The 25,254-nt window shown below is 42.4% G+C and overlaps 1 protein-coding gene across 1 annotated transcript in view; it reads right to left on the bottom strand.

Annotated features, from left to right (window-relative positions):
• Positions 1–25,254, bottom strand: part of LOC120046605 (zinc transporter 6-like) — an 80,768-nt gene that overhangs the window by 16,606 nt on the left and 38,908 nt on the right. Inside the window, exons 5-10 of the mRNA XM_038991977.1 lie at positions 24,796–24,838; positions 24,547–24,612; positions 9,474–9,554; positions 8,452–8,487; positions 7,573–7,667; positions 108–156 (exon numbers count right to left, since the gene is read on the bottom strand). Coding sequence (XP_038847905.1) covers positions 108–156; positions 7,573–7,667; positions 8,452–8,487; positions 9,474–9,554; positions 24,547–24,612; positions 24,796–24,838 — 370 coding nt within the window. The remainder of the gene's footprint in view (positions 1–107; positions 157–7,572; positions 7,668–8,451; positions 8,488–9,473; positions 9,555–24,546; positions 24,613–24,795; positions 24,839–25,254) is intronic.

The raw sequence follows: 25,254 nt of genomic DNA on the forward strand, positions 1-25,254 counted from the left end.
TATATTTCCTGAGGGATGCTTGGGAGGGAAACTGTCCACTTCTGGACTACAGGGGGAAAACAAGGAGGATCAATACAGCAGGATGACTCATTGAAAGAGGATCTTACCTTCGACTCAGGTCTGCGACATGCTCCTGGAGCCAACTGGTGCTGGCAGCTGTTGGGAGGATGGTGCGGGGGGGAGAGAATGAGGGATGGAGGGAAAAAAAGAGAGAAGACAGAAGACAGGGGTCAGAATTACACACATCAACACAGTGAGAGAGCATCACTCTAGCAGCCCTTATCTGCAGTCTGTTCCCATATATCTTCCTCCACAGTCGCCATTGTTGTGGCGGTAACAGGACCCGAGTGCCATTTGATCAGCAAGCAGAGTGTGTCCTCAGCTGTCCACCCCGCAGGATGGGTTACAATCACAGACGACTGACCAGGGGAGGGCACATATATGATTTTAGAGTATCCCACCGCCATCTGTGATGTTTAAACACAAATGGCTACAGAGCAAACCTCTCAGCTCATATTGGCTAGTTTACTGTGGTTTAGGCAGATAAGTGAGAGAGGCATTGAGAGAGACTACAAAAAAGCCTTCCCCAAATCCAATTTTCACTCCCCCACATAAGCCTGACCACACCAGGAGTTTTGGGGTGTTTGTGTATGCGTGTTTGCTCTCCTTGAACATGTCTCTCCCTGACTCTGAGATGACAGGACACAAAACATCCACATTTTCAAAGCAAAGCTAAATGTTTGGTCCAGATTTTGTACGACAATATTCTCTGAAAGAGACTATGGTGTGGCAAAAAGGGACAAGACATAGTCTTATGCTCCAATTAATTTGTACTGATAAATCATGTACAAAAACGTTAATAAATTAATAACAGTTGCAAATGTGCAATAAAAGCTATTGCTTTTTTTCTTCCGCTCTGCTGAGGAGTATTTTTCTCCGCTCTGCTGAGGAGTATTTTTCTCCGCTCATACAGGAGTAATAAAAGGCCTAGTACAATAAGTATTTTTTTTTAAGTATATTTTTCCCCAGTTGCAGCATCCTCAGCACCCGTAGTTCCCATGGCTATGATATTCGGTAGGCCTAAGACATGGTAAAAAACAACTAGACCTAATGGTTCCTTGTTGCACTTTATAATTTAATTTTAAAATGTAGCCTATATTCAAATCCAGATGCATCTTATTCGAAAGACATAGTCTATGTGATAGGCAAAAATGTTCCGTCAAACCTTGAAAATATATTTTTAAACTAATTTAGGTTGTTTCGTATTTTGTTTACACAACTTAACTAATGTATTTTATAACTTGCTGGCCTGTATTTAGGATTTGTACAGTACGATAGGAAAAAGGCATACCCAAATAGGATTGTTAGTTTTAAGCGAATGCATAAGCAAATGTTCATTTGTTTTCATGTGTTAGGCTATAAAGAATGTTATAAATAATAATTTGCTTTATCGGTTTATATATTTAAGATTATTACAGTTTGACAGGCAAAAGGCATATAGCTTAAGGATAATAGGCCTATTCGTTTTTTCGCCTAAGCCAATGTTCATTCAAGTGTTATAAAGGATGTTATAGGCTAAAAAACTTTTTATCTTTTTTCCACATTTTGTTACGTTACAGCCTTATTATAAAACTGATTAAATAGTCCCCCCATTAATCTACACACAATACCCATAATGACAAAGCAAAAATATGTTTTATTTTTTTAACTGAAATATCATATTTACATAAGTATTCAGACCCTTACTCAGTACTTTGTTGAAGCACCTTTGGCAGCGATTACAGCCTAGAGTCTTCTTGGGTATGACACCACCGTACAAGCTTGACACACCTGTATTTGGGGAGTTTCCCCCATTCTTCACTGCAGATCCTCTCAAGCTCTGTCAGGTTGGATGGGGAGCGTCGCTGCACAGCTATTTTCAGGTCTCTCCAGAGATTTTTGCTCGGGTTTAAGTCCGGGCTCTGGCTGGGTCACTCAAGGACATTCAGAGACTTGTCTCGAAGCCACTCCTGCGGTGTCTTGGCTGTCTGCTTAGGGTCATTGTTCTGTTAGAAGATGAACCTTTGCCCCAGTCTGAGGTCCTGAGCACTCTGAAGTAGGTTTTCATCAAGGATCTCTCTGTACTTTGCTCCGTTCATCTTTCCCTCGATCCTGACTAGTCTCCAAGTCCCTGCCGCTGAAAAGCATCCCCACAGCATGATGCTTCCACCACCATGCTTCACCCTAGGGATGGTGGCAGGTTTCCTCCAGACGTGACGCTTGGCATTCAGGCCAAAGAGTTCAATCTTGGTTACATCAGACCAGAGAATCTTGTTTCTCATGGTCTGAGAGTCCTTTAAATGCCTTTTGGCAAACTGCAAAAGGGCTGTCATGTGCCTTTTACTAAGGAGTGGCTTCTGTCTGGCGACTCTACCATAAAGGCCTGATTGGTGGAGTGCTGCAGAGGTGGTTGTCCTTATGGAAGGTTCTCCCATCTCCACAGAGGAATTCTGGAGCTCTGTCAGTGACCATCGGGTTCTTTGTCACCTCCCTGACCAAGGCCCTTCTCCCCCGATTGCTCAGTTTAGCCGGGCGGCCAGCTCTAGGAAAGGTCTTGGCGGTTCCAAACTTCATCCTTTTAAGAATGATGGAGGTCACTGCGTTCACTGACTACATCTCAGCGTTCAACACCATAGTGCCCACAAAGCTCATCACTAAGCTAAGGACCCTGGGAGTAAACACTTCCCTCTGCAACTGGACTGGATCCTGGACTTCCCGACGGGCCGCCCCCAGGTGGTAAGGGTAGACAACAACACATCTGCCAAGCTGATCCTCAACACTTGGGCCCCTCCTGTACTCCCTGTTCACCCACGATTGCGTGGCCAAACACGTCTCCAACACCGTAATTAAGTTCGCAGACGACACACCGGTGGTAGGCCTGATCACCGACAACGATGAGACAGCCTATAGGGAGGAGGTCAGAGACCTGGCAGTGTGGAGCCAGGACAACAACCTCTCCCTCAATGTGAGCAAGATTCAAATTCTTACTGGGTTGGTAGGTGATCAAATACTTCTGTCATGCAATAAAATGCAAATTAATTACTTAAAAATGATACAATGTGATTTTCTGGATTTTTGTTTTAGATTCCGTCTCTCACAGTTGAAGTGTACCTATGATAAAAATTACAGACCTCTACATGCTTTGTAAGTAGGAAAACCTGCAAAATCGGCAGTGTATCAAATACTTGTTCTCCCCACTGTATATAGCCTTATTATTGTAATGGAATTTTCTTGTGTTACTTTTTAATTTGATTAGATTTTTTTTTACATTAGTTTATTTAGTAAATATTTTCTTAACTCTTTCTTGAACTGCATTGTTGGTTAAGGGCTTGTAAGTAAGCATTTCACAGTAAGGTCTACACCTTCGGCGCATGTGACAAATAACATTTGATTTGATTCTTGGTGACCTTCAATGCTGCAGACAATCCCCAGATCTGTGCCCCGACACAACCCTGTCTCAGATCTATCTCTATTGACCTCAAGGCTTGGTTTTTGCTCTGAAATGCACTGTCAACTGTGGGACCTTATATAGACAGGTGTGTGCCTTTCAAATAGTGTCCAATCAATTGAATTTACCACAGGTGGACTTGCACCAAGTTATAGAAACATCTCAATGATGATCAATGTAAACAGGATGCACCAGAGCTCAATTTCGAGTCTCATAGCAAAGGGTCTGAATGCTTATGTAACATAAGGTATTTCTGTTAATTATTTTTAATAAATATGCATTTTTTTTGTTGAAAAACCTGTTTTCGCTTTTTCATTATAGAGTATTGTGTGTAGATTGATGAGGAACATTTTTTTTAAAATCCATTTTAGAATAAGGCTGTGACGTAACAAATGTAGATGAAGTCAAGGGGTCTGAATACTTTCCGAATGCACTGTAAATGCAAAATTTGTAAGCTATTGAAAATGATATTAAAAAGCGTTGTTGCGGGAGCTTATGCCGATTGCCCACCGAGCAATTCAACGACAATAATAAACACTGACAATATTAGAAAAATGAGCCTATATTGTTTAATTTGTGAAATAAACATTTACTGCAACTTTTATTGACAGTAGCCTATGTGTTGGCCTATATTATTGGCTGTTTGGTTTGCAAGGAGGGATTTTCCAAGGGCACAATTTATTTGCCTACACTTCAACTAAAGCAGAAACGTACCAGGTTTGTTTAAACTTCCTATTTGATAAGTCTCTCTTGCAATTGTTTGTTATCTCTCTCATTATTACTAAACAACTTTCTGAGATGGTTGATCATGAAAGAGTAGGCTATGCCTAGGCCAACAAGTCACATTAAAATCGATTGGAGATTGGGGAGATAAAGGGAAATTAAGATTTTAAAACAATAAGCCAGAGTGTCTGCTGCAAAAGGCCCATGATAAATCGACATTGGAAGGATGGAATAAAACATGTTAGGCCCTATCTGACGTTTTGCTCTGCTTTGGTGCTCTCTGCTCTTTCTACACTACTGAGCAAAAATAGAAATGCAACAATTTTACTGAGTTACAGCTCACATAAGGAAATCAGTCAACTGAAATAAATAAATTTGGCCCTAATCCATGGATTTCACATGACTGGGCAGGTGCGCAGCCATGGGCGGGCCTAGGCCAATCAGAATGAGTTTCCCCCCACAAAAGTGCTTTATTACAGACAAAAATACTCAGTTTCATCAGGAGTTGCAGTCAAATTCAAATATGCTAAACCATTGTTTGTAACATCACAATGTCGTCACCATCGGTGATGGCTGTCAAACATTGTTCATACTCCGAGTTGCTTTTCATGTAATAAGAAGGACTTCCGTGACCACGGCCACAAATTGGGGAAAACAAACATTTTCCATTGACCCCCAAAAGTATGTGGACACCACTTGAAATTAGTGGATTCAGACTTTTCCCGGGTAGTGTTATAATCTGTCCTCGGTTGCAACACTCACTACCGAGTTCCAAACTGCCTCTTGAAGCAACGTCAGCACAAGAAATGTTCGTCAGGAGCTTCATGAAATGGTTTCTATGGCCGAACAGCCGCATACAAACCTATCCCCATGCGCCAAGCGTCTGGAGTGATGAATCACGCTTCACCATTTGGCAATCCGATGGACAAATCTGGGTTGGCAGATGCCAGGAGAACACTACCTGCACCAATGCATAGTGCCAACTGTAAAGTTTGGTGGAGGAAGAATAATGATCTGGGGCTGTTTTTCATGGTTCAGGCCCCTTAGTTCCAGTGAAGGGAAATCTTTGTTTCAGCATGACAATGCCCCCGTGCACAAAGCGAGGTCCATACAGAAATGGTTTGTCAAAATCAGTGTGGAAGAACTTGACTGGCCTGCAAAGAGCCCTAACCTCAACCCCATCGAACACCTTTGGGATGAATTGGAACACTAATTGCCCAACATCAGTGCCCGACCTCACGAATGTTCTTGTGGCTGATTGGAAGCAAGTCCCCGCAGCAATGTCCCAACATCTAGTGGAAAGCCTTCCCAGAAGAGTGGAGGCTGTTATAGCAGCAAAGGGGGGACCAACTCCATATTAATGCCCATGATTTTGGAATGAGATGTTTGATGAGCAGGTGTTCACATACTTTTGGTTATGTAGCGTAGAACGTGTTATTAATTTGACAGTTGAAAAGTTCTATAGACGATGCAATCGTAAAATACCCCAACCCTAGTATCATGTACCGCTTCTTAAGGATATGAGTCTGAGGTGCTTGTGATGGAGACAGGAATAGTCCTAGAAAGTCTGCTTGCTAACCAACAGATAAGCAATCCTCTTTCAAGTTTACTGTCCATAGCCCCATTTCCGTTACAGCATTATAAAGGTGTTTAAGTCTATAAATGTTCATTTGAATAATACATTACTAATCATTATGAATAAAAACAATTATTTATAATCATAATGCAAACCATCTTAGTGTACAAAAACAGTCAGAGTAACACATGAAACCCACCCCCCATTCTGGGGACTTGTGTTGAGTAAAGCCACAGGAAGGGTAATTTTGCTGGGCCTACTCCATGAATGAACCATTTTAGCAGAGTGACTTATTTATGATATGGCAGCCTGTCTGGCTGCCTCAGGGCTCTGCCGTCTTGCGTGACTAATGCACTCCTGGCAATGAGATGTTAAATGAAGTTAGCCTGTTAATTTAGCCTGGTTTATTTGAGTGTGGGGTAAAGTGAATGACCCAGACAAAATGTACCCAATGTACAGCTTCACCAAAACTCATCAATCACAAACAGCACAATCTAAATGTGCATACTAACATGAAAACCATCTGTCATTGTGCACTACATCACTGTTACTCAATGCAACCTGCTAAGGGCCAAAACACAGGAAGAAATCCTTCCAAACCAAGGAGAAGACTGGTGGAGAGAGGTACAACTAGAGCCATTCAGAGCTCTTCTCTGTGGCACGTGACTGGGTGACAGACAGGCTGAAAGAGAAGACAAGTCGTCCATGATCTAAGTCTCGTCTCGAGTCCTAATAATGTTCCTCGAGCAGATTAAGTCATTCCAATGAAAGGCAAAGGAGGAAGGCAAGACAGTCGTAGTGCTCCTAATCGAGCATACTGCTCAATTAAAGCCCTTAATTACATAAGAGCAAAGCTATATAGTCTCTAAGAGGCCATGGACCACATCTGGACCAATCAAAAACATTGGGCAAATCGGAGCTGACACTAACACAGCACAAACCATAGGCGAAGGGGACACAGACAACATTTTGCTTGTGTCGTAAACATTGGGCTCAAAACAAACAAACAAAGACAGGAAGAACAGCTTTCTATGCTGGCCTCTACTAGATCAAGTGCTGACTGTGTGATCTCCAGGTATTGTATTTTCCTCCCGTCTCCATTCATTCTGGCTCTCTTCTATGGCCATTCTCATCTCTTTCTCTCGCCTTACCGCATCCCTCCCATCTCTCCTAGCAAACTTTTTCTCTGAATACGTGGTTCAATCTTGGGCTAGAGTAAAGACAGTGCAAATGACGTGCCCAGGGCTGTGTGTACACGGTGTATACAATTAAAAGTCAGGCAGACAGATTTAGAGGGTCAACTAGTCTGGGGTCTGGATTGTCCTAGAGTCCATAACTGTGTCAATGAGGATTTACAAACAAACAGTGAGCCATGACAGCTTGGGCCCTGCTTAGTGGAGCACTGCAACCACAGGGATCGTGCAGCGCCAGGCCCCCTGCTGGCAGCTCAGGGAATAACAGACAGACTGCAGCAGACAGACCCACATACAGCAGGACCAGGGACAGTGAGGAGGCACCATGGTACTAGGACTGGCATGTACTACAGCTATAATTGATTATCAATGACTGTGTGGAATCCATTACTCACAAAAACAGCTGAAAACCTGATAGTATCCCAGAATGAACCACAATAATGATGCATTATAAATTGGCATAAATTATTATATATTATTATTGACACTAATATTGTCAACCTCTTTTTACACACAGTAAGTTAGTATAGCAGTTTATTATAACCTCAGACATACTAGGCAGTGAGAGGTGAGGAGAGTCAGAGTTGACCTACCTTCTGAGACATAGACAAAGGGCTTGTTCTTCACAGAGAGCAGAGTTAACAGGTTGAAGAACAGCGCTACAAAGGTCCCCACCAACAGACGACCCCTACACACAGAGAGGACCATTATCAGTACAACATAGATGCATACTTGTAACACATGTCAAACACAACACATACTCTCCATCGCTTATACAGTAGTCTCCGTTGACTTCAATATTATTGCTAAAATTAATTTGGAATACATGACACTTTCACAATGAAGTGAAATAAGTGAATCATAATGGGAAACAAACACGTGTAAACGTTTCCAAAACACAAACATCCACATAAACATAAAAATAGAGGCAGATTTTAATGCTGGAGGAATTCAGTTGGTGCTGCAGTGTAAATGGATGTTCTCCACTAGATTAAGTGTTCTGGTACCTAGAACATGTGGCGTCTTGCCTGGCTGGCACCTGCTGCCCAGCAGTGATAATAATCTGTTGTTTTAGTGATATTGCCCTGCATTACACACAACATCACATCTCCAATGTTCCACTGCTTTGAAAGGTAATCTCGTCAACGAAGACGGGTTTAAGTCGGTCGTGTTTTCATCAAACTACTAATCTTTGTTTCATAATGGCGATCCAGGATGGTGCAGCTGCAGCGAGGGACGGCAACCTGATTAGCTGAGAATCCCATTGCGTACAGTTTAGAGGGATGAGAGGAACGGTAGGCTAATTCTATCTGGACCCAGACCCAGCTGTGATGTTTGTTTGGGCTGATGTTCTCCCTGGAGTGTGTGTGTGTGTGTGTGTGTGTGTGTGTGTGTGTGTGTGTGTGTGTGTGTGTGTGTGTGTGTGGAACAGGGGTGCATGGGAGTGCGTGTGTGGACAGGGGCCTACTTACGTGTGCACCTCCGGCTGCTCCACGAATCTCTCCAGACTGGCAAAATAACAGAAGGGAAGAAAAACTGTCACACAGAAACATGGGGCAATATGGGACAAGTAAATAAACAAACAAAAAATGTTCCACGTGACCTGACTGGGAAAAACTGTTGCCTGTGCTGAGATGTTAAAGCAGAGTGATATAATAGATGGCCAGGACACGCTGGGAGCTAAATGGCTGATTAAGTCTGATAGTGACACTAGTACCACTCACCGTGACAAAAGCCATCAGAAACACCCCTCAAGGCTATACAGAAGTGTTTTTGCATATTTCAACAGGATAAATTCCGACATGTAAACATGACAACATCAACTTGACCCTTTTAAGGTGGACGATCAAAACCTGTGTCCAGTATTCATGGTGGCATGGGAGGGAAGAAGGCATGCAGCCAGTCTATACTTACCATACATTTACCACAAATACACAGTATGTATTCTCTCATATTGCCCTCCCCTCCCCCTCTGTTTCTCTCTGAATACCGGAAGCCTTGTTACACACATGCTTGTGTGACGGTGTAACATCATCATCTCTCCCCTCCCCTTCCAGAAACGTGACCTTTAGATAAACCATGTCTTCTATAATGTGTGCTTCAGGCTAAGGTGTGGACATATGCAGGAGCAAACATGACCACAGCTCTGAAATATGTCCTACACTCATCAACACAAACATACATCTTCTCCTCATACAACCCCACTCAGTCCGGTTCTTTCTCGCTCGCTCTTACTCTCTATGCTATTGGAATTAAGGGCCACACAAACACACACACATGGTTGATGTACTAGTTGGCAGCACTCACTCCCCTCCTCACTCCTTCCCTGCCTGAGCCGTGACCGCTGGATAAACCCTGGTTCTGGGCGCTTGGTCCTAGGTGTGGGCACAGGCAGGAGGAGACATTCCCACAGCTCTGAAATATTCAGAAGCCCAAGTCCCCCACCCCACTCCATCCCCGGTCACAAACAGGGGTAAACCCTGGTTCCACCCACCTCTCCTTCAGGATGAACAGAGCTCCCAGCTGCACCAGCACCGTGGAGGAAAACACAGCTAGGACCTCCAGCCGCTCAAACCTGGAGGAACACACGGTAACACTTTATTTGGATTGTCCATCTGTAGACGGTCTAAAGACTATCAGTAACATTTCAATTAACTAACTATCTACTAACCGTAGCCCTAACCCTTATCCTTCCCCTAAACTTAACTTTTACCCTTATTCTAAACCTAAACCTAAACCTAACCCTAGCCATAACCATAACAAGCAATTGCTTATCAACAGATAGTTTGTTAATCGTATGACCATTGGGCCCAGCTCCATGAGGGGGCTAAAGGGGGCACAGCCTCCTCGGTTTAGTTTTATGTCCCTTTATAAAAATAGCAAAAAAGTTAAAATGAGTGACAGGTTGGCGCTGTGTCAACACAATGGACAGGACGTGCCGTGGTGTGTGTAGGGGGGCTACGTACGGAAAGCCACTGGGCGGTTAGGTAGGAATCCTTTGGGTTTCCACAAAAATCATGAAAAAAGGCTTCTTATCTGTCATCTCGGTGGCAGGCTAAGTGAATAACGTGAATACGCCTGTAATATTTGATTTTGATTTATAAGGGCGGGGTCAAGTTTACTATTGAAGCTGCTTCACGCTTAGCTATCTGTAAAAAGCATTAGTGTTATTAGCCTTAGCCTATTTAGCTAGCTCGAACCAGCTAATCTGCCACGACGGATATCAGAAATTTGCTTAGCCAAAAGTACCCAAACAAAGGAGAAGGAGAGTGATGAGCAGCAGCATCAAACCACCAAGGCCGCTGCCAAGCTCCAGCTAACTCCTTGTGCAGAGCCTACCCACCCTTCCACAAGCGCAGCCAGGATAATGGCTCCAAAGCCGCCTCCACCTTCGACTGTTCCTAATGATCTTGGAACAGAGGAGCCAGCCCAGGTTAGCTTAGAATCCTACCCCAGCCGCAGGTTCTATCCAAACATGTTAATTTATAGCAACTGGTTCATAGGAAGAGAGTGGCTGGAACACTTGGTTACTGCAGGTGCTATTATGGTTTTCTTGATAGCCTATTGGTTTCCGTTTCTGTAAATTGAACTGTATATAATGGAAACGTTTCTATGGTATTGCTTAATTGATTATGTAGGTCAAATTTGATTCACAGAAGTGTATTGTGCCATATCACAACGTGTTGCTGAACTCATGAGCGAGTGGCATGATTTCCCATGCTTGAAGCGGGCCTGTATAGGCCTATTTATTTGGCAAGACAGCTGTACATGGCTGCTAGGGCTGGGCGATATGGCCAAAATATCATATCACAATATTTTTCACATTATTGCCGGTATGATGGTTTTGAATAATACAAGTTCTAAATATGCTTTGGTATTTATTAGGATCCTCATTGCAAAAGCATCAGCTACTCTTTATGGGGTCCACATGAAACATAGTACAGGACAGTATTAGTCAAGGACTGAAATACATACATTTAAAACGTCACACATAGCCTACATATCAATACATTCAGTCGTGGCCAAAAGTTTGAGAATGACACAAATATACATTTTCACAAAGTCTGCTGCCTCAGTTTGTATGACGGCAATTTGCATATATTCCAGAATGCTATGAAGAGTGATCAGATGAATTGTAAAGCCCCTCTTTGCCATGCAAATGAACTGAATCCCCAAAAAACATTTTCCACTGCATTTCAGCCCTGCCACAAAAGGACCAGCTGACATCATGTCAGTGATTCTCTCGTTAACACAGGTGTGAGTGTTGACGAGGACAAGGCTGGAGATCATTCTGTCATGCTGATTGAGTTCAAATAACAGTCTGGAAGCTTCAAAAGGAGGGTGGTGCTTGGAATCATTGTTCTTCCTCTGTCAACCACGGTTACCTGCAAGGAAAATCGTGCCGTCATCATTACTTTGCACAAAAAGGGCTTCACAGGCAAGGATATTGCTGCCAGTAAGATTGCACCTAAATCAACCATTTATCGGATCATCAAGAACTTCAAGGAGAGCGGTTCAATTGTTGTGAAGAAGGCTTCAGGGCGCCCAAGAAAGTCCAACAAGCGCCAGGACCGTCTCCTAAAGTTGATTCAGCTACGGGATCGGGGCACCACCAGTACAGAGCTTGCTCAGGAATGGCAGCAGGCAGGTGTGAGTGCATCTGCACACACAGTGAGGCGAAGACTTTTGGAGGATGGCCTGGTGTCAAGAAGGGCAGCAAAGAAGCCACTTCTCTCCAGGAAAAACATCAGGGACAGACTGATATTCTGCAAAAGGTACAGGGATTGGACTGCTGAGGACTGGGGTAAAGTCATTTTCTCTGATGAATCCCCTTTCCGATTGTTTGGGGCATCCGGAAAAAAGCTTGTCCGGAGACAAGGTGAGCACTACCATCAGTCTTGTGTCATGCCAACAGTAAAGCATCCTGAGTAGAGGTTGACCGATTATGATTTTTCAACGCCGATACCAATTATTGCAGGACCAAAAAAGACGATACCGATTAATCGGCCGATTTTTATTTATTTATTTGTAATAATGACAATTACAACAATACTAAATGAACACTTATTTTAACTTAATATAATACATACATAAAATCAATTTAGCCTCAAATAAATAATGAAACATGTTCAAGTTGGTTTAAATAATGCAAAAACAAAGTGTTGGAGAAGAAAGTAAAAGTGCAATATGTGCCATGTAAGAAAGCTAACGTTTAAGTTCCTTGCTCAGAACATGAGAACATATGAAAGCTGGTGGTTCCTTTTAACATGAGTCTTCAATATTCCCAGGTAAGAAGTTTTAGGTTGTAGTTATTAAAGGAATTATAGGACTATTTCTCTCTATACGATTTGTATTTCATATACCTTTGACTATTGGATGTTCTTATAGGCACTTTAGTATTGCCAGTGTAACAGTATAGCTTCCATCCCTCTCCTCGCCGCTACCTGGGCTCGAACCAGGAACACATCGACAACAGCCACCCTCGAAGCAGCGTTACCCATGCAGAGCAAGGAGAACAACTACTCCAAGTCTCAGAGCGAGTGACGTTTGAAACGCTATTAGCGCGCACCCCGCTAACTAGCTAGCCATTTCACATTGGCTACACCAGCCTAATCTCGGGAGTTGATAGGCTTGAAGTCATAAACAGCAGAGCTGCTGGCATAACGCACGAAAGTGCTGTTTGAATGAATGCTTACGAGCCTGCTGGTGCCTACCATCGCTCAGTCAGACTGCTCTATCAAATCATAGACTTAATTATAACATAATAACACACAGAAATACGAGCCTTAGGTCATTAATATGGTCGAATAAGGAAACTATCATCTCGAAAACAAAACATTTATTCTTTCAGTAAAATACGGAACCTTTCCGGATTTTATCTAACGGGTGGCATCCATCAGTCTAAATATTCCTGTTATATTGCACAACCTTTAATGTTATGTCATAATTACGTATAATTCTGCCAAATTAGTTCGCAATGAGCCAGGCGGCCCAAACTGTTGCATATACCCTGACTCTGCGTGCAATGAACGCAAGAGAAGTGACACAATTTCACCTTGTTAATATTGCCTGCTAACCTGGATTTCATTTAGCTAAATATGCAGGTTTAAAATATATACTTCTGTGTATTTATTTTAAGAAAGGCATTGATGTTTATGGTTAGGTACACGTTGGAGCAACGACAGTCCTTTTTCGGCGAATGCGCACTGCATTGATTATATGCAACGCAGGACACGCTAGATAAACTAGTAATATCATCAACCACATGTAGTTAAAACTAGTGATTATGATTGATTGATTGTTTTTTATAAGATAAGTTTAATGCTAGCTAGCAACTTACCTTGGCTTCTTACTGCATTCGCGTAACAGGCGGGCTCCTCGTGAGGCAGGTGGTTAGAGCGTTGGACTAGTTAACCGTACGGTTGCAAGATTGAATCCCTGAGCTGACAAGGTAAAAATCTGTCGTTCTGCCTCTGAACAAGGCAGTTAACCCACCGTTCCTAGGCCGTCATTGAAAATAAGAATGTGTTGTTAACTGACTTGCCTAGTTAAATAAAGGCTTTTTTTTTTTTTTTTTTTTTACAGATTTCCGATTGTTATGAAAACTTGAAATCGGCCCTAATTAATCGGCCATTCCGATTAATCGGTCGACCTCTAATCCTGAGACCATTCATGTGTGGGGTTGCTTCTCAGCCAAGGGAGTGGGCTCACTCACAATTTTGCCTAAGAACACGGCCATGAATAAAGAATGGTACCAACACATCCTCCGAGAGCAACTTCTCCCAACCATCCAGGAACAGTTTGGTGACGAACAATGTCTTTTCCAGCATGATGGAGCACCTTGCCATAAGGCAAAAGTGATAACTAAGTGGCTCGGGGAACAAAACATCAATATTTTGGGTCCATGGCCAGGAAACTCCCCAGACCTTAATCCCATTGAGAACTTGTGGTCAATCCTCAAGAGGCGGGTGAACAAACAAAAACCCACAAATTCTGACAAACTCCAAGCACTGATTATGCAAGAATGGGCTGCCATCAGTCAGGATGTGGTCCAGAAGTTAATTGACAGCATGCTAGGGCGGATTGCAGAGGTCTTGAAAAAGAAGGGTCAACACTGCAAATATTGACTCTTTGCATCAACTTCATGTAATTGTCAATAAAAGCCTTTGACACTTATGAAATGCTTGTAATTATACTTCAGTATTCCATAGTATCATCTGACAAAAATATCCAAAGACACTGATGCAGCAAACTTTGTGAAAATTTATATTTGTGTCATTCTCAAAACTTTTGGCCACGACTGTACACACAATATCTAGGTCTAATACATAGTATAGGGCAAATTACAATATGTCACACTTCCGGATTGTATCCGTGCTGCTGTGCTATTTGTTGCTACTTGGTTACCTGCCAAATGTTTTTTTAAAACTTTTAATAACAGTTTAATCAAAACTCTGCATTTAACACATTAACCAACGTCTTAGTTTTTGTGCGCTCAACTTTTTCACCCTGGACGCTTCATCTGGACAGGGTTCTAGAGAACCTCCACCAACCAAAAAAGCGAAGTAATAACATTAACGCTGTGCCATCTAATTGCAGACGCTGTACTCATAATATGCAGGAGAACTACTGCCTTATGGTGAGGATAGCCGAGTTGCAAGCCCAGCTTCAGACGCAATCGTTAGGCAAAGGAAATTTAAGAGTAGGAAAGGAAGAAACAACATCTGTGCCACCAGTATGTACAGATAGTAGTACAAATCCCCCCCGCACAATCCACGCAGTCTGACAATTTTCTCAAGGCTTCTGGAAGGAAATACTGTCGGCATGCTCAACCGGAGTCGCTCATTTAGCCGATAGAAACTTTCAACCGGTTCCCCCCCATTAAGCAACAAGTTAGTCAGAGGCCGAGCCATCTCAGGTCTCCCCTCCACTGGTTACGGGGTCTGAGTCGCCAAAGCCTCCCACCATTGGGAGGGCTACCGACGTAAAGGCTAATCTGAAGAGATTGCTGGCTGAGTCCAAAACTGGCGAGTGTAGATTGTATAGGGATAGTTATCTACGTCAGCACCAACAATGTTAGGATGAAACAGTCAGATCTCCAAGTGCAACATAGCTTCAGCGTGTAAATTAGCTAGAAAGATGTGCCAGCATTGAGTAATTGTTTCTGCCCCCCTCCCCCTCCCAGTTAGGGGGAGTGATGAGCCCTACAGAAGTCTCACAACTCAATCGCTGGTTGAAAACTGTTTTCTGTCCCTCTCAAAAGATTGAATTTGTAGATAACTGGACCAAGCATGACATGCTGAGGAGTGACGGACTCCATCCTAGCTGGAGGGGTGCCTTCATCTTAACTATCAACATAGACAGGGCTCTAAATCCTCTAGCTCCACAATGAGATAGGGTGCAGGCCATGCTGCAGGTTGTTAGCTAGCCTGTCAGTTTAGTAGAGTTTGACACTAGCATAGTCAGTGTAGTCAGCTCAGTTATCCCCATTAAAACAGCATCTGTGTGACTTGATCTAGGTTGGGCAAAAGTAAACATGGCGGTGTTTGCCTTAGCAATCTCACTGGAATAAAGACCTCCTCTATTCCTGTCATTATTGAAAGAAATTCTGATATCTCAAAATAGGGCTACTTAATGTTAGATCCTTCACTTCCAAGGCAGTCATCGTCAATGAACTAATCACTGATCATAACCTTGATGTGATTGGCCTGACAAACATGGCTCAAGCCTGATGAGGCCTGTCCTCCTGGTTACACTAGTGACCATATTCCCCATGCATCCTGCAAAGGCGGAGGTGTAGCTAACATTTCCAACAACAAAATTTACCAACCCAAAAAATGACTGCGTCTTTTGAGCTTCTATTCATGAAATCTATGCAGCCTTCTCAATCACGTTTTACAGTCACTGTTGACAGGCCTTCTGGGCCATATACAGCATTCCTCACTGAGTTTACAAGGTCCAATAGGAAAATTTGGGGTCAAGGCTGAATTGTTTTGGGTGAGTTTACAAGGTCAAATAGGAAAATTTGGGGTCAAGGCTGATAATTTTTTGGGGTGAATTCAATATCCACATGGAAAAGTCCACAGACCCACGCCAAAAGGCTTTCGCAGCCATCAGACTCAGTGGATGTTGTCTAACATGTCTCCGGACCTACGCATTGTGACAGATATACCCTGGATCTAGTTTTGTCCAGAGGAATACATATTTTGGATCAATTTTTTTTTCCTCATAATCTTGAACTATAGGGCCACCATCCTATTACGTTTGCAATCGCAAAAAATAATCTGCTCAGACCCCATCCAAAGATTATCAAAAGCCATGCTATAAATTCTCGGACAACCCAAAGAGTCCTAGATGCCCTTCCAGACTCCCTCCACCTACCCAAGGACGTCGGAGCACAACAATCTGTTAACCACCTAACTGAGAAGCTAAATTTAACCTTGCGTAATACCCAAGAAGCAGTCACACCTTTAAAAACAAAAAACATTTGTCATAAGAAATTAGCTCCGTGGTATACAGAAAATAACCAAGCCCTGAAGCAATCTTCCAGAATTTTTTTACGGAAATGGCACTGTCTAGGAAAGACAGTACCATGCAATATCGAAGCGCCCTCACTGCTGTTCGATCAGCCTATTTTTCCAACTTACTTAAGGAGAATAAGAACCCAACATTTATTTTTGATACTGTCGCAAAGCTAACTAAAAAGCAGCATTCCCCAAGAGAGGATGGCTTTCACTTCAGCAGTGATGAATTCATGAACTTCTTCAACGAAAAGATCATGATCGTTAGAAAGCAAACTACGGACTCCTCTTTGAATCTGCGTATATATGCAAAGCTCAGTTGTCCTGAGTCTGCACAGAACTGCCAGGACCTAGGATTAATGGAGACACTCATGTTTTTAAAATCCTGTATCTCGACACATTCACGAAAATAGTCATGGCCTCTAAACCTTCCAGTTGCTTACTAAACCCTATTCCAACTAAACTACTGAAAGAGCTCCTTCCTGTGCTTGGCGCTCCTATGTTGAACATAATAAATGGTTCCATAACCTCTGGATGTGTACCAAACTCACTAAAAATGTCAGTAATAAAGCCTCTCTTGAAAAAGCCAAACCTTGACCCGGATAATGTAATAAACTATTGGCCTATATAGAATCTCCCATTAGTCTCAACATTTTTTGAAAAAGCTATTGTGTATCAACTCACTGCCTTCCAGAAGACAAATAATGTATACGAAATGCTTTAGTCTGGTTTTAGACCTGAGACTGCACTCGGGAAGGTGGTAAGTTACCTTTTAATGGCGTCAGACCAAGACTCTGCATCTGTCCTTATGCTCCTAGTCCTTAGTGCAGCGTTTTACACCATCGATCCACACATTCTTTTGGAGAGATTGGAAACCCTATTTGGTCTACACGGACAAGTTCTTGCCTGGTTTAGTTATCTGTCGGAGAGATATCAGTCAGTGTCCGTGGATGGTTTGTCCTCTGACAAAGTAATTGTACGTTTCAGTGTTCCTCAAGGTTCTGTTTTAGGACCCCAATTGAATTCACTAAATATTCTACCTCTTAGTGATGTCATTCGGAAATGCAATGTCAACTTTCACTGCTATGCGGACGACACAGAGCTGTACATTTCAATAAAACATGGTGAAGCCCCAAAATGGCCTACACTGGAAGCCTGTATTTTAGATAGAAGGAAGTGGATGGCTGCAAATGTTTTACTTTTAAACTTGGACAAAACAGAGATACTAGTTCTAGTTCTAGGTCCCAAGTAACAAAGAGATCTGCTGTTGGATCTGACAATTAATCTTGATGGTTGTCCAGTCGTCTCAAGTAAAACTGTGACGGATCTCGGCGTTACTCTGGACCCTGATCTCTCTTTTGACGAACATATCAAGAATATTTCAAGGCCAGCTATTTTCCATCTTCGTTTCTGATTTCTGAAAAATCTGAAACTCTTTGTCCAAAAATGATGCATAAAAGTCAATCAATCCTTTTGTCACTTCTAGATTAAATTACTGCAATGCTCTACTCTCTGGCTAGCCGGATAAAGCACTAAATAAACTTCCGTTGGTGATAATCACGGTTGCTAGAATCTTGACTAGAACCATACTATTTTTATCATATTACTCCAGTGCAAGCCTCTCTACAACTAGCATCCTGTTAAGGTTAGGGCTGATTTAAAGGTTTTACTGCTAACCTACAAAGCATTACATGGACTTGCTCCTACCCATCTTTCCGATTTGGTCCTGGCTTTCATACCTACACGTTCACAAGACGCAGGCCTCCTTATTGTTCCTAGAATTTCTAAGCAAACACCGGGAGGCAGATCTTTCTCCTATAGAGCTGAATTTTTATGGAATGGTCTGTCTATCAATGTGAGAGACACAGACTCGGTCTCGAGATCTCTTCAGTAGGTCCTATGATTGAGTGTAGTCTTGCCCAGGGGTGTGAAGGTGAACGGCAAGGACAAACCGCCCTTGCCGTCTCTGCCTGGCCGGCTCCCCTCTCTCCACTGGGATTCTCTGCCTCTGAGTCACTGGCTTACTAGTTCTCTTCAATGCTGTCCCTAGGAGGGTTGCGTCACTTGAGTGGGTTGAGTCACTGACGTGATCTTCCTTTCCGGTTTTGCGCCCCCTCGGGCTTGTGCGGTGGAGGAGATCTTTGTGGGCTATACTCAGCCTTGTCTCAGGGTAGTAAGTTGGTAGTCTGTTGATATCCCTCTAGTGGTGTGGAGGCTGTCTGGGGGACCACCTCTGTCTCCACCTCCAGTATCTATTCTGCTATAGTCTATGTACCGGGGGCTAGGGTCAATCTGTTATATCTGGTGTAATTCTCCTGTCTTATCCGGTGTCCTGTGTGAAGTATGCTCCCTCTAATTCTCTCTCTCTCGCCCCCTCTTCCTCCCCTAACGGAGGACCTGAGCCCTAGGACCATGCCATAGGACTACCTGGCCTGATGACTCCCCAGTCCACCTGGTTGTGCTACTGCTCCAGTTTCAAACTGTTCTGCCTGCGGCTATGGAACCCTGACCTGTTCACCGGACATGCAACCTTGTCCCAGACCTGTTGTTTGACTCTCCCTCTCTCTACCGCACCTACTGTCTTGACCTCTGAATGATCGGCTATGAAAAGCCAACTGACATTTACTCCTGAGGTGCTGACCTGTTGCACCCTCTACAACCACTGTGATTATTATTTGACCCTGCTGGGCATCTAAGAACATCTTGAAGAACAATCTGGCCTTAATGGCCATGTACTCTTATAATCTCCACCCGGCACAGCCAGAAGAGGACTGGCCACCCCTCAGAGCATGGTTCCTCTCTACGTTTCTTCCTATGTTCCTGCCTTTCTAGGGAGTTTTTCCTAGCCACTGTGCTTCTACGCTGCCTGCTGTTTGGGGTTTTAGGCTGGATTTCTGTATAAACACTTTGTGACATCTGCTGATGTAAAAAAGGCTTTATAAATGAATTTGATTGATTGAATGATTGATATAAAATGGCTGTGTCCCTTCACACTCCCCTTTGTGCATTAAGGTGTTCTTTTATCTCTTTTTTTAAACTGGTTTTATTGCTAGCTTGAGTTACCTGGGGTGGCAGAGAGTTCCATGTAGTCATGGCTCTATTTAATACTGTGCGTTTCCCAACCTGTGGGAGGCCCCGGTGGAGGGAGGGAGACGCACGCACGCACACCTGTTCTGAAAGGCCCCAGAGTCTGCAACACCACTAACCAAGGGGCAACACCAAGCAAGTGACACTCTACAACTACAGGTTGTAGAGAAGTACAGATCGGGGTTAGGTTATAAAAATATATCCGAAACTTTGAACATCCCATGGAGCACCATTAAATCCATTATTAAAAAATGGAAAGAATATGGCACTACAACAAACCTGACAGAGGGCAGCCCACCAAAACTCACGGACCAGGCAAGGAGGGCATAATCAGAGAGGCAAAAAAGAGACCAAAGATAACCCTGAAGGAGCTGCAAAGCTCCACAGCGGAGATTGGAGTATCTGTCCATAGGACCACTTTAAGCCATACACTCCACAGAACTGGGCTTTACGGAAGAGTGTCCAGAAAAAAGCCATTGCTTAAAGAAAAAAATAAGCAAACATTTGGTGTTGGCCAAAAAGGCATGTGGGAGACTCCCCAGACATTTGGAAAAAGGTACTCTGGTCAGATGAGACTAAAATGTTGCTTTTTGGCCATCAAGGAAAACGCAATGTCTGGCGCAAACCCAACCCCTCTTATCAACCAGAGAACACCATCCCCACTGTGGGGATGTTTTTCATTGGCAGGGACTGGGAAACTGGTCAGATTGAAGGAATGATGGATGGAGGTAAATACAGGGAAATTCTTGAAGGAAACCTGTTTCAGCCTTTCAGAGATTTGAGACTGGGACAGAGGTTCACCTTCCAGCAGGACAATGACCCTAAGCATACTGCTAAAGCAACACTCGTGTGGTTTAAGGGGAAACATTTAAATGTCTTGGAATGGCCTAGTCAAAGCCCAGACCTCAGTCCAACTGAGAATATGTGGTATGACTTAAAGACTGCTGTACACCAGCAGAACCCATCCAACTTGAAGGAGCTGGAGCAGTTTTGCCTTGAAGAACTTGGCAAAACTCCCAGTGGCTAGATGTGCCAAGGTTATAGAGACATACCCCAGGAGACTTGCAGCCGTAATAGCTGCAAAAGGTGGCTATACAAAGTATTGACTTAGGGGGTGAATAGTTACGCACGCTCAAGTTCAGTTTTTTTGTCTTATTTCTTGTTTATTTCACAAAAATATTTTGCAACTTCAAAGTGGTAGGCATGTTGTGTAAATCAAATGATACAAACCCACCAAAAATCAATTTTAATTCCAGTTTGTAAGGCAACAAAATAGGAAAAATGCCAAGGGGATGAATACTTTTGCAAGCCACTGTATATAGTAAAATACAGAATACCACCCAGCCCTACTGGCTGCATCTCACTGTAGTAGGCTATGTTTTGGTTATTTGGATCTCCATTCACCTTTTGTTTACTGTTAATGTAACTAGCCTAAATATAATTTGTCATGCATTTTTGATCTGATATTTTGTTTACTAGGCCTACTACTTGGCACCGCTGTTTTATTCGGTTTGCATTCGCAGTTGTCAGTATTCTAAGGCAAACTGCTATTCAGTAGGCCAGTACTTTCAGCATTTAGTTTGCATTATTTTGGTAAAACAGCTGTGTGTACAGCTGCATTCAAATATGCTGTTTGTAATAGGTGAATTGCCCTTTCTAGCTTGTAGCCTATATTCATTACCCAAACGGCCTAGCTGTAGGGCGCTGTCCATTGTGCTGATACAGAGCAGCAGAGATAAGCTACAACTTTCAAAAGCACTCAATGATCTCGGAGTCTTGGATTTGAATGTTACGTTTATTGTGGTGTAGCATGATAATATAAGCAGAATTCAATATAATTCCAATGCAAGAAGCCCAAAACATTTTGCCCCCTCGCCGATTTCAACTGCCCCGGTTAGTGACTTTATCCTGGCACTGGGTCTGATGACCATCTGTATAGCATCTACAGATGGACTATCCTGACTATCCAAATAAAGTGTGACCGAACACACACCAACACTGAATACACACAATACATGAGCAATCAAGTAAACCGACATAACTGAAAATACACATGACTGACATCAGAAAATGTGCTTTGTACCATGCATTTTCATTTAAATTACTGAAAGACTACTAAAAAACATTTGTCACTGATCTCATTGTGTCTTATGAAAACCTCAACAGAGAGGTAAATATAAACATTCTGTGAAACAATAACAGATGTCCATAAATAAAACAACATACAATGTATGAATTTTGGGACTGGGTGATATGACGCACAGGACAATTCCCTGTAAGCCTTAATGAAAGTGCTACTGTATCATTTTAATCCCAGATAACACAAATGTCCATTCATCTTCAAAAACTGTTCCCCTGACCGGGATACAAACCAGTACGTCATCTTCAGCCTCAGTGGTCTGCCCAAAACCCAAAGACAAACCACAATACTAATGTACATCAGTTGGGTTGATGTTTACTGGCAACTAGAATGTCAAATTAAAACTCACGTGTCAAATGTTGCATACCCAACTTCTGTTTTGCTAACACACCATAACACTGTCCACAAAAAGAGGGCGAGGCATCGCATATCCCCAAAATGAAGCCTAATGGGTTGTTTGGGCAACAGAGTGGCATGTCCCATTCTGTGGGGCCGTCAAGCCAACATTCAAATGTCACTGGGTCACTCTGGTGTTTGCCAGAACTGCAAACAGACCCTTTAGTTGAACCCAAACACACCCCTATAAAACAAAGGCTCGATATTGACCCCCCCCCCCCCCCCCCCCCCCCCAGCTCCGCCCACTAAGCCTAGCCAAGTTCACAGAGAAGTGTAGACTATTGTTTTGTTGCGATATATTGTTTTGTTCCTGTTTGGATGCCAGGAAAAGTAGCGGCTGCCTTGGCAGCAGCTAATGGGGATCAAAATAAAATGCTAAATACTGCATTAGGGGCTGAGCAGTGAAGTGGAGCGTGGCTCCCAGTACTGTACTACTGTGAGCCTTTTGGGGGGCCCTAAGCAAGATTTGGTTGCCCCCCCCACCCTAAAATTGTTAAAGTTAATTTCCTGCAATTCTACACATCTTGCCATAGGCCGGAAAGAATTTAGCAAGAATTTAATTTTGTATTAATCATTTCATGCAATTCTACTCATTTTGCCATGGGGTGGAGAGAAACATTTGCTGTTTTAAAGCGAATTATGAAATTCTACACATTCTGCCATGATTTATGCCATGTTAAAATTATAACTAACAAAATCAAAATGGGGGTCCCCTGGATGTCAGGGAGCTGCAGAGAAGTGTACTGCTGTTAGGGGCTGAGCAAAGAGCGTCGTGAACCCATTAACTCACTGGGAGGGAAATCCATATCAATAAGCTCATCCTAAACTGACCAAAAACTGTGCGAACAAAACGGCCACAAACAAATTATGAATACGCTTTTCCTATATATTCAAAATCATACTGAATAATGTTAACAAAACACATAATTTTCAGTTATAAAATATTCTACTTTCTGTTTCACAAAATTTGTGGGGCTAACATTTTGAAAGTAAAGGCACGGAAAAATACATCTCAAATTCCATATCTCAGTATGTGATCATATACCCTTGTACATTTATACCAATGTTTAAGCCTTTCCAGCTGTAATGGGGCAATCAGCAGTTGCTACATACATTTTTTTCTTATACATTAATGATATGTACCCACTGGTTACTGAAGAAAATAACTTATAAATGCCTCATGAGCTTAGTTCAACTGTCGTACCCCATCAAGGCAACAGTAAACATGTTGTCCCTCGCCCCCAATTAGTGACAATTTTTAAAATGTATGTTGCATGGATTAATTAGAGAGAGAGACAAAAAACAATTAAGTATTTTTTCCCCTCACTTGAAATCAAAACTTGATAGCTCAAAATGGACGGGATTTCAGAGAACGGACTCCACTGCTTGATAGGAAGAAGCATTGATATAAACAGGATTTATTTTTATGGGCAGACGAGAGACAGTTATACTGATAGTAGTCTCGCTAGACTAAACTGAAAGTAACAGAATGGTCCCATGTCAATGAATTGACTGAAATATTCACATCGATCCACTGTTGTAGATCGTATCTATACAGTAGGCATGTAAGACACTCCTAGGGCATTTTAAATAATTACTCACCTTAAATTATTATCATGTACTCGCAAAAAAACCTAAGTTGAGAATATCTAATGCATGCACATTTATGTTAATTTGCCTAACGCCATCCAGTATATTTTTTGTTAGTCTTTAAACAATTAACCAAGGTTTCTGATTTCATAACAATGAAAATAAGTGAACAGGCAGATGTCAGAGCTGTTGCAAAAATCTGAATATCAGTTGTAAAAAATATATATATCTAAAAGCAGCAATTCTGGGGGCCATAGCGAGATTTGCACATTGTGCAAAGTTTTGTGACAAAATACCAGGCGGTTATGTAGTGTCATCAAATCATATAGGAAGGAAGAGTAGCAGCATTATATATTTTTTTAATCTATTCCCCACCACAATTGTGGGGGACAAAAAGTATAATTTGCCAGAAAATGTAATTGCCGGAGCTTATAGGTCCTAACGGGAAACTTGCTGCTCATGAGAGGATGAATAGGTGTACAACATTTCATGACTGTAGCTCAAATGGGACAGGAGATATGTTTGTTCAAAGTTTGGAATTTCAGTCGATTACTATAGCATCCCTTGGGCCAATCAGAGTTATTTTGTAAACTAACTTGCGAACAGACGGAGACAGATCCATAGTCGTTGTCGTACCCCCAGGGGCTTAAACAACCTAAGCTGTGTTGGTATGTAAGTGTTGTATCACATACATTAATGCATACACACCACAAAAGAACACCACACATATTAATAATCAATACAGGCCAATGGAAACACGATCATCTAATGACTACATTTTTTAAAGATTAACAGTGGGGGCTTCTGTAGAATCAGTGTGCTAATGGACTTACCCAAAAGAGAAGAGCTGACTAGGCTTCTTCATTGCCACCCAAGAGCTCAGCAAACAGGTGATCAGACTGTGGGCCAACAGGTACACACACATAAGTCATCATGACTAACAACAACAGCTCAACACAAGCAGTTGCATAGCAGTAAAAAGAGCTCAACACAAATGTTAAGTACACAACTTAGCTTGGTGTAAAACTTCTTCAGACAGCGCTGACAAAACATAATGAACCCCAGGATTCCCACTTACTCACCTGAAGAGATCGAAGATGGTGAGGTACGTGAATGCAGTTAAGGCTGAAATGAAAGAGAAATAGATGATCAGTGAGTGCTATATTTTACTTGAAATTATTGTAATAGAAATCAAGGAAATATTTTTTTTGCTCTGTAAAAGCTATTGCAACACGTTTAAGTAGGAAGCTGGTAGCTGCAATACACCAGTTGAAAGAATATAGCCTATTTTGGTGAGATAAACTGCAATTGAATATACTGTCAATCAACAAGACAAATGTTCTATAATGATACATTGGTCATAACACCCTTAGTGTACCAGCCATTTCACAGACACACAAACATTAATATCCTTTGGTTGACAAAAACAGTGTTATTCCTATCCAGTCGAGATGACAGTGTAGCTGTGGTGTCTAAGTTAAAATGCCAACTCCCACGCATGCAGATAGACAAAGCCAGTAATTGTGAATAGACTCAGTGAA

Source organism: Salvelinus namaycush, chromosome 4, assembly GCF_016432855.1.
Source record: "Salvelinus namaycush isolate Seneca chromosome 4, SaNama_1.0, whole genome shotgun sequence".
NCBI classification, from domain to species: domain Eukaryota; kingdom Metazoa; phylum Chordata; class Actinopteri; order Salmoniformes; family Salmonidae; genus Salvelinus; species Salvelinus namaycush.